Source organism: Coregonus lavaretus, assembly GCF_964263955.1.
Source record: "Coregonus lavaretus genome assembly, chromosome: 12".
Classification (NCBI taxonomy): Eukaryota; Metazoa; Chordata; class Actinopteri; order Salmoniformes; family Salmonidae; genus Coregonus; species Coregonus lavaretus.
In genome coordinates this window covers 57,852,778-57,863,714 of record NC_139999.1, presented here as the reverse complement: position 1 = coordinate 57,863,714, position 10,937 = coordinate 57,852,778, and the positions used below count along the sequence as shown (strand labels likewise).

At 41.1% G+C, this 10,937-nt stretch overlaps 1 protein-coding gene across 2 annotated transcripts in view; it reads left to right on the top strand.

Moving 5' to 3' along the window:
* Positions 1-1,025: 1,025 nt before the first annotated feature.
* Positions 1,026-10,937, top strand: part of rbl1 (retinoblastoma-like 1 (p107)) — a 36,300-nt gene continuing 26,388 nt past the window's right edge. Inside the window, exons 1-2 of one of the 2 annotated variants that reach the window (XM_084173104.1) lie at positions 1,026-1,422; positions 8,560-8,693. In XM_084173104.1, the coding sequence (XP_084029230.1) occupies positions 1,264-1,422; positions 8,560-8,693 (293 nt within the window). In that variant the 5' untranslated portion in view covers positions 1,026-1,263. The remainder of the gene's footprint in view (positions 1,423-8,559; positions 8,694-10,937) is intronic. The other variant, XM_084173103.1, reaches the window with a different exon arrangement.

Genomic DNA, 10,937 nt, shown 5'->3' with positions numbered 1-10,937 from the left:
GAATATACAGTCCACCAAGTCCTAACTTACAGCTTGTCTAGCTTGCTAGCTAAGATTTTGAAAGTATCATGTTGACATGATCTGTCCAATCAAAGCTACGGTAGATATAACGTAATTCAACGTGATTTTATCTGTGGCCAATGACCTTGAGCCTTCTTGGATGGGCACTTCTAATGTAAATCTATGGCAGCACCCAAGGGGCTTGAATTTTGGAGCTCTACCCTTAGACTTGGCGGTGACTACTGTCCCCACAAGTGACAGAACACTGAGCTAATCACAGCGCAACTAGAGAACATTACCAACACCTACGCTCCGTATTTTCTGCTGGCTGCTCCACCACAGAAACCACTGACCTAGGCTGAAACACCTGCATTTTGGAGCTGCCTTACTCAAGAAAGCAAAAAAGAGACCATGTTTGCATGCGGCTTTATTAACTCAATGATTTTTTTTTTTACATTGTTTGCAAACTGATATGTAACACGTATTAATGCCAAAATTACATGAAAAACATGCAACCCAAAAAATATATATAAAATATATATATATATATATATATTTTTAGCTAAAAATGTAGGACTCAAAACAGGCTCTGCCCCACCTGCCCTGAATGACTGGTCGCCACTGATGTGATGTCAACTCTATTGGCCTATAACTTAAAGGACTAGTAGGCCCTTGTAGCTCAGTTGGTCGAGCATGGCGCTTGCAACGCCAGGGTTGTGGGTTCGTTTCCCACGGGGGGCCAGTATGAAAAAAATTATGCACTAACTGTAAGTCACTCTGGATAAGAGCGTCTGCTAAATGACTAAAATTTAAAAATTTAAAATCACCCTGGTTTTCATATTGGCACAACTGCAGCATGCTTCCAACTTCCAGGCAGTTTTTCTTTCTGCCACACCTTATTGTAAAGGCCCAATACTTTCACCATTGCAGTGTCACTGAGATTAGCCATCATGAACACATCTCATCCTTCCCAGAAGATATTACCCCAGCTTTAGCTAATGCTCTCTTCATCTCAGCCAACATAAAAGGGGCATTCAACGCAACCCCCACAATCTCTCTGATCCAGGACCCCGGATGTTCTCCTCTGACCCTCTTTGCATTCCTTTGTTTGCCCTTTTGGGCCTTTACTCATTGGTCGGAAAGGATCCGTTTTCGCGCCAATTGCACTACAGTGCATTGTGGGAATTGGATGTTTTGTTGACATAACGTTAGCTAGATACCTATAGATTTTAATTTCTCAGGCACTGTAAATTAGATTTACAAATGCGGGGAGACGAGTCAGATTCCGACTCCGGGCGGACGGACGAGAGCTCCGTCCGAAAGAGTTTGGAAATGCTTTGTCAGGAGCTGAATATGGACGAACAGACGGCATCTGAAGCCATGCAAAACTTCAAGTCGATTTGGAATACATACACACTGGAGGTAAACTAGCCAGCTAACTAATACAGTATAGCTAGCTATTTTATGAAACTAGCTAGTTAGTATTGCACATTTTACTTTATATACGTTGCCCCGTAACGTTACTCTTTGTTTAGGAAGTTGGGATCAGATATTGTGGGATCAACAATGCGACCGGACAAGGACGGACTTGACACTAACGTTAGCTAGCATCTAACGTTAAACAACTTTTAGTTTTGAGTCTTGACATTTTGCTGTTGAGCGTGTTCAGCATAAATACTGTTAAGCTATTATCCCCTCTTTAGTTTAGCTAGCTATGTAACTAACGTCGTTAGTTTTGAATTCAAAGTGAGACACTGACATGTTAACCTTAGTTGGTTAGCTAGCTAGTTAGCGCGTATAGCCACTAGTTAGCTAACGTTAGCTGAACACAGTCACTAACACTATTGTCCATCAACCAGCACACTTGACAAGGGAACTGGTAATTTGCTAAATCGTCACAATGCTAGACACCAACGTTGGCTAACTAGTTAGCTACCTTTTTGTTTTGTCTGATCATTTGGGAACAAACCAGTCGCGGTCAGTGCCGTTTAAGATTATGGAGAAGATTTTGTTTATGAACATGGTCTTATTTTTATAACAGCATGTCATCCATTCACCCAGCTCAATGTAACACAGCCCAATAATGGACTAACAAAGCCTAACGTTACTCCTTATACTAGTCCAAGGACCTTACATGTTCTGTTTTAAGGGCAAATTTGTTTTGGAAGCTAAAACAGCCAAATACTCTAGCTAAACGTGAATCGATTATCAATTGTGGTATGGTTCTAGAAACAAATCCCTCTACTTTCGTATCACATCAAAATAATTTCACAAACGCAAAATACACACTTACCGGATGTACACTGTTTTAACCAGCAATTTATATATATACCAGATGACTGATAGGGGGCGCTGTGTTGAAGCCACCGCACCTCCATCTTGGCACGTCCACCCGTATAAAACATGCTCTTACTGGGGAGTGCCAATATGGCCGACCGGTGGCTTAAAAGCCTCTCAATGGCCAATACATAGCACCGGCAATCCAGGGTTTATATACATTATTGGTTTTAACACGGTTGCAGCCGACCGTATTTTTAAGTGACATGTTTGTGGCGTCCGTCTTGTGTTTACACACAGGTGTTCATTAGGGCTGACCACATTTAGTCGAATGGTCAATTGTTTGGTTGATAGGCAGTTGGATGACCTGGATTTTTTTTGTTGAGCAGTCACAAATAAATTATTTTTTTCATGGCACAAGATAAGCCTGTCAGATTCGCACCTGTCTTGGTGGACTAATCCATTGATGCCACAGAACAAAAAGAAGGGGTGTGTGGCTAAGATGCACAAGGCACATCTCTCCATAATGCGCTTTCTCGCCATTTTGTGTGCATTCATTGTTTCATAACTTCATTCTGTGAATTGTTTGCCCTTTGATTGTTAGTATCTATCAATTCCCCATTACATACAGTGCATTTGGAAAGTATTCAGACCTCTTGACTGTTTCCACATTTTGTTATGTTACAGCCTTATTCTAAAATTGATTAAATAAATACATTTTCCTCATCAATCTACACACAATACCCCATAATGACAAAGCAAAAACTGGTTTTTAGAAAGGTTTGCACTTTAATAAAAAATAGAAAACATCAATACTTAATTTACGTAAGTATTCAGACATTTTGCTATGAGACTCGAAATTGAGCTCAGGTGCATCCTGTTTCCATTGATCATCCTTGAGATGTTTCTACAACTTGATTGGAGTCCACCTGTGGTAAATTCAATTGATTGGACATGATTAGTATATATAAGGTCCCACAGTTGACAGTGAATGTCAGAGCAAAAACCAAGCCATGAGGTCAAAGGAATTCTCCGTAGAGCTCCGAGACAGGATTGTGTCGAGGCACAGCTCTGGGGAAGGGTACCAAAAAATGTCTGCAGCATTGAAGGTCCCCAATAACACAGTGGCCTCCATCATTCTTAAATGGAATAAGTTTGGAACCACCTAGACTCTTCCTAGAGCTGGCCGCCCGGTCAAACTGAGCAATCGGGGGAGAAGGGCCTTGGTCATGGTGGTGACCAAGAACCCGATGGTCACTCTGACAGAGCTCCAGAGTTCCTCTGTGGAGATGGAAGAACCTTCCAGAAGGACAACCATCTCTGCAGCACTCCACCAATCAGGCGTTTATGGTAGAGTGGCCAGACGGAAGCCACTCCTCAGTAAAAGGCACATGGCAGCCTGCTTTGAGTTTGCCAAAAGGCACCTAAATGACTCTCACCATGAAAAACAAGATTCTCTTGTCTGATGAAACCAAGATTGAACTCTTTGGCCTGAATGCCAAGCGTCATGTCTGGCGGAAACCTGGCTCCATCCCCAAGGCTTACCTTGACTTGAACGAGTTGCAGTGTTGGAAAGCCTTAGCCAGCTAGCTATAAAGCATTCCTCTCTGTTTGAGTCAGGTTGTTGAGTAGGCTAAATTAGCTGCATTAGCTAAGTAAGTGAAAGGCAAACAACTAAGAAGAAAGAAAATACACCGAAATATAGCCATCTCTCTGCAGATTCAATTTTGTTCAAGACTGTTCAACCACAGATAGAACAATGAGAGATATTTCACCAAATGTGAACCATCCGCTTAGCGTTTCCACTCACTTCCAAATATGGTAGTGAGAGGAAGCCTACTGGCTGGCAGTGGGAGAAGATGGATTTTGGCCGACATTCTGCACATTTTCTCATAGATTTAAACATTTGATATCAGTACAGTTATCTGTTCCCAAAACTAGAATCTATTATGAACAGAGTGGACTAAGTTTAGTAGACTTTACCCTTTAGAAAAGGAGAGTGCAAAGTTGAATTTAGTAATTGCACACACGCACTTCACAGAGGAGGTGTTCCCTAACGTAAATATGCTGATGTATGCTAGAACGCGCCAATAGGATCTCACTAGCTCGTGCTTGGCTCTGCCCACAATCTTGCTTGTTCTGCCCACTATGACTAATTGGTTCCCATTGGAAATGACAGGCTGTGGTCTATCTTCGTTTAGTGATCCATGGTATCGCATTGGGACAAGTAAACTAAAGATCTCATTTGTATTTTCGATATGAAGTCCATCAGGACTTGCCAGTCAGTGACATGAAAGTGAGTGACTCATCAGTAGCCTACCGAATCGCATCGGTAACAGAGACATTCATTTGGCTCCCTAACACAATTTGTTAGATTTTACAATGTAATCTTTTAAAAAAGCAAGATAATTTGGGCTATTTACTGAATTTTTCTGTTTTATTAAAATACATAATTTAAAAAACAAACATTCTGGCAATTAATGTCTAGCTGTAAAATACTTGAATTTCAAAAGAAGAGGTTAAATGTAAAAAATAAAAATTAATAAAAAGTTTAATGTTCTCTTACTTAGAAAATATACCTGATCATATATGCCAAGACGATATCGCCCAAAACGAACAATACGCTGAATTCATACATTTTCAGTCATTTAAATTGAAAACATAATACCACAACAAATTATTCCAATCTGGGAGGTAAACTCTAAATATAAAATAATTTTGTTGTGTATTTCAGATGGAATCAAGGCATTAGAATGAACCAGAGGCCACCAAAAATTATTCCTCGGGGCCTGGGGAATCCTGGCTGGCTACGTCTTGTTGTTGTTGTTGGGCTAGCTACTTCATGTGCTTCTGGAAAACACTGTATTTTGGACTACTAGATCATGCTAAAAATGGTTGGAATGTTTTATGTAAATTGGAGAAAAGAATGTATCACACTGTGGATGTATTGGACTTCAGAATTGCATTGGGGGTATTTATTTGACTGTACAGCCTTACCTATGGATTGTGGCTCCATGAAACTGGGTATCACTCTACTCAGTGACACCCATAGAACACAACTGTGAAGAGTTTGGAACTTTAACTGTGGGAAAGCACCTCACTATCCTAGGGCTGTGGCGTTCACGGAATTTAGTCAGCCGGTGATTGTCAAGCAAATAACTGCCGGTCTCACGGTAATTGACAGTTTAATTAACGTAAACACATTTAGCATCTCCTGGCTTCCACACATAGCCTACAAGCCACTGATGCAGACCTTTTGGAACATCTACATAAAAAAAAAGTATAATAAATCCATGTAATATAGCCTACACCATCACAATAAATCCATTATTTATTTTAGACAGGTCTAAAGAAGCATGATATGAAGAAAATGTAGTCTATTTGAGAAGAACAGAATAGCATACTCTTGAGTTGTTGTTATGTTAGGTCCTCATCTGGCTATGCCATATGGCTGTGGGCTACACTAGTTCATTTAGGAGACCTAGATTTGCTTAGAATTCCGTAGCATTATTTTATATTATGAAGAATACAATTGAACAAAGCTGAATAAAATAGAAAGGGTATTTGAGGGAGTGCGCACACGCGGCTATTCTGTGTTGAGCGGTTAACAAAGAAATAGGTACTCATATGCTTAATTTAGAGTTATTAATGTAACTTCTACAAACGTTGGGCTAAATGTTTTGATTTTTAATACATTGTAAGGCTGCATGATGCGACTCTAATGCTGATTTGCAAAAAGTCGCATGAAAGGCATGAGCTCTGCATTGTTTTTTGCGCTGGCTGTACACATTTCGTCAGTCTCTCATTCACAATTTGACAAGCACTTGATAAAGCCTCGAATTTCCCAGCGGCATCACCTTTGTGTGGCCGTAATGCCCCCTAAAAAAATCCATGCCTTTTGCGGCCAGTGGCCATTGTGCCCTAGGGCTGAATATAATAATGATAATTCCCTTCTCTGAGTGCTGCTTGCTCCGAAGCACCTCTCACTCGCGTGGCTCTCAATCACGTGATCGGGTCTTTATCACAGGCTACAAGTGAAGACAGACACTTTGGGGACGCAACTGTGCACGTCCTTATAATTCCGAGGTGCATATTGAAGATATTGGAAGAACTTTCCACATTTACTTTTCGTCAGCCAACAAGATGAGTAGGCCTAACGAACAGCAAAAGCACTAGCCTATGTCAATCTACTTTCCCCCATAGTACAAAAGTTGACCTATTCTGTGCGAGAAATAAATATTCCAAACATAGTCTGGGACAGTTGTGGGATGCGATAGATCCCAAATTAATACAACCACTAGCATCAAAAAAACTGTTTTACGCAATGAGGCTGACATAACAGATCAGAACGTTTAGCTTAATGTTCATAAACTATTAGGCTATTTCTTCACATTATAAGCGCAGCAATGTGCACACGGCAGTAGGCTATAAGTGCAAATGTTCCATTAGCGGGAAAACACCATTATCAAAAGTGACCGCAAATGTGATTATATATGTAATGCTTTATTATAATGGTGCATTTTTATTGTGAAAATTATCTTCCCCAAACTTGAAACTCACACGCTGCCAGTTAGTCTCTTCACCCCTTGTAAAGCGGATTAATGTGCTTAATTTTTAGAAGTTATTTAGTTGTGATACAAACCCTATCAAAACATATAGGCCTATGGGCTAGGCTACATGAGGTGTGTGTCTATGATTCAAAAAGTCGCAAAAAAAAGGTGTTGTTTCTTGCCTTACGCTTGGCATCATTCACAAGTGATAGGCTAATATTGTCACCCATCAGACTATTCTTGATTTAATCTTGTCTTTACATATACTAAATAATTTACACTACCGTTCAAAAGTTTGCGGTCAGTTAGAAATGTCCTTGTTTTCGAAAGAAAAGTAAAACAATTTATCATTAAAATAACATCAAATTGATCAGAAATACAGTGTAGACATTGTTAATGTTGTAAATGGCGATTGTAGCTGGAAATGGCTGATTTTTAAAAATGAAATATCTACATAGGCGTACAGAGGCCCATTATCAGCAAAAATCTGTTCTGTGTTCCAATGGAACGTTGTGTTTGCTAATCCAAGTTTATCATTTTAAAAGGCTAATTGATCATTAGAAAATCCTGTTCTACTAAGCTAACATATGGAATTGTTTTAAGATGGTCATACCAAGGATCATTTAGCTATTTGATTTGGAATTTTAAGACCCCTTAGGTATCAAAAAATTATATAGAAAAAGTATTTGATGAAACATTGAATTTGGCATCACTGCACTGAAATGTGTCTTCTGTATTTAACCCAACCCCTCTGAATCAGAGAGGTGCGGGGGGCTGCCTTAATCTACATCCACGTCATCGGCGCCTGGGGAACAGTGGGCCTTGCTCAGGGGCAGAACGACAGATTATGACATTGTCAGCTCAGGGATTTGATCTAACAACCTTTCGGTTACTGGCCCAACGCTCCTACCCGCCAGGTTACCTGCCGCCCTTAGCCTATAGAAACCCGTTATTTTAGGCACTAAACTATCTCCATATATACTTCCATTCACTTTTTTAAAGGGGTACCGGGGACCTTCAGACAAGTCTTGTGAGGCTTGTGTGTGTCATAGAGCATAATGTGTTCATGAGAGACTCACCTTTCCACAGAGGGGTCATTTTAGTGTGTAGCCCAAACTGTTCGGAAGCTACCGACAGAAGTTGGCAGAAGAGGCTGTACCGATTTCAGACAAGTCCCATGATGCTTTTGGGATCAGTAGATCAAAACGGACAACGCCATCCTGTTCGTGAGAGTCATCTTTCCACGAGTCAAATAGTTTGTAGGCCAAACCGTTTGCACGCTACAGACGTTTTCGTGAGAAGACCGATTTTCAGGATGTCTCATGGTCTGACAAACACCGCTATAGCTTTGCCACCTTTCACCGCAGATGCGGAAGGTCGATATCGGCGGATGCGGTGGATTGAGTCACAGCCCATGCAAAAAAGAAAGAACTGTAGTTTAAATAGACAGATTTTGATGGGGATTATTTTATGTTAATTTGATTTCTGCGGGCCGCTGAAATTGTAGAAGGGTTAACATAGTTATAAGCAGTGGTGTAGCACGCACCCCTGCAGACCACGCTAAGCGGGGTTGCCCCCAACCTTCCAAATGTGTGTATATTTATTAAATTTTTTACGGTATTGAACATTTTACCGTTGGTGTTTTCGAAATACCCCGGTATACGGTATAGCATAAAGCACTGTGATTTACTGTCATCACTTGCCATACACTTCTGACTTGTCTTTCTTTCAGGGGGAAGTAGTTCATTGGCTAGCCTGCTCTCTCTATGCAGCCTGCAGAAAGGGCTCCACGCCCACTGTGGGTAAGGGAGTGATGGAAGGCAACTGTGTGTCCCTGACTCGAATACTCAGGACGTCGAAACTGAGGTCAGTAATGAGAGGCTTGGTCCCCAAACCTCCCACATCGTGTCTACAGCGCCTTCAGAAAGTATTCACACCCCTTGACTTTTTCCACTTTTTGTTATGTTACAGCCTGAATTTTAAATGATTTAAGTTGAGACTTTTTTTCACTGGCCTACACACAATACCCCATAATGTCAAAGTGGAATTAGTATGTATTTTTATTTCTTCATTTTATTATTAATAAAACAATTATTCAACCCCTTTGTTATGGCAAGCCTAAATAAGTTCAGGGGTAAACATTATCTTAAGTCATATAAGTTGCACGGACTCACTCTGTGTGCAATAATAGTGTTTAGCATAATTTTTGAATGACTACCTTATCTCTGTACCCCACACATAAAATTATCTGTAAGGTCCCTTGAGTCGAGCAGGGAATTTCAAACACAGATCAACCACAAAGACCAGGGAGGTTTTCCAATGCCTCGCAAATAAGGACACCTATTGGTAGATGGGTAGAAAAAAAATAAAAGACATTCAATATCCTTTTGAGCATGGCGAAATTGTTAATTACACTTTGGATGGTGTATCAATACACCCAGTCACTACAAAGATACAGGCATCCTTCCTAACTCAGTTGTCGGAGAGGAAGGAAACCGCTCAGGGATTTCACAATGAGGCCAATGGTGACTTTAAAACAGTTACAGAGTTTAATGGCTGTGATAGGAGAAAACTGATGGATCAACAACATTGTAGTAACTCCACAATCCTAACATAATTGACAGTGAAAAGAAGGAAGCCTGTACATAATACCAATATTCCAGAACTTGCATCCTGTTTGCAACAAGGCACTAAAGTAATACTGCAAAATGTGGGAAAGCAATTACCTTTTTGTCCTGAATACAAAGTGTTATGTTTGGGTCAAATTTAATACAACACATGACTGAGTACCACTCTCCATATTTTCAAGCATAGTGGTGGCTGCGTCATGTTATGGGTATGCTAGTAATCCATGTGTGCAAAGCTATTAGGGACTTAGCCAGAAAGACTCACAGCTGTAATCACTGCCAAAGGTGATTCTAACCAGTATTGACTTGGGGGTGTACATACAGTGGGGAGAACAAGTATTTGATACACTGCCAATTTTGCAGGTTTTCCTACTTACAATGCATGTAGAGGTCTGTATTTTTATCATAGGTGCACTTCAACTGTGAGAGACAGAATCTAAAACAAAAACCCAGAAAATTACATTTGTATGATTTTTAAGTAATTAATTTGCATTTTATTGCATGACATAAGTATTTGATCACCTACCAACCAGTAAGAATTATGGCTCTCACAGACCTGTTAGTTTTTCTTTAAGAAGCCCTCCTGTTCTCCACTCATTACCTGTATTAACTGCACCTGTTTGAACTCGTTACCTGTATAAAAGACACCTGTCCACACACTCAATCAAACCGACTCCAACCTCTCCGCAATGGCCAAGGCCAGACAGCTGTGTAAGGACATCAGGGATAAAATTGTAGACCTGCACAAGGCTGGGATGGGCTACAGGACAATAGGCAAGCAGCTTGGTGAGAAGGCAACAACTGTTGGCGCAATTATTAGAAAATGGAAGAAGTTCAAGATGACGGTCAATCACCCTCGGTCTGGGGCTCCATGCAAGATCTCACCTCGTGGGGCATCAATGATCATGAGGAAGGTGAGGGATCAGCCCAGAACTACACGGCAGGACCTGGTCAATGACCTGAAGAGAGCTGGGACCACAGTCTCAAAGAAAACCATTAGTAACACACTACGCCGTTATGGATTAAAATCCTGCAGCACACGCAAGGTCCCCCTGCTCAAGCCAGCGCATGTCCAGGCCCGTCTGAAGTTTGCCAATGACCATCTGGATGATCCAGAGGAGGAATGGGAGAAGATCATGTGGTCTGATGAGACAAAAATAGAGCTTTTTGGTCTAAACTCCACTCGCGTGTTTGGAGGAAGAAAAAGGATGAGTACAACCCCAAGAACACCATCCCAACCGTGAAGCATGGAGGTGGAAACATCATTCTTTTGGGGATGCTTTTCTGCAAAGGGGACAGGACGACTGCACCGTATTGAGGGGAGGATGGATGGGGCCATGTATCGCGAGATCTTGGCCAACAACCTCCTTCCCTCAGTAAGAGCATTGAATATGGGTCGTGGCTGGGTCTTCCAGCATGACAACGACAGCCAGGGCAACTAAGGAGTGGCTCCGTAAGAAGCATCTCACGGTCCTGGAGTGGC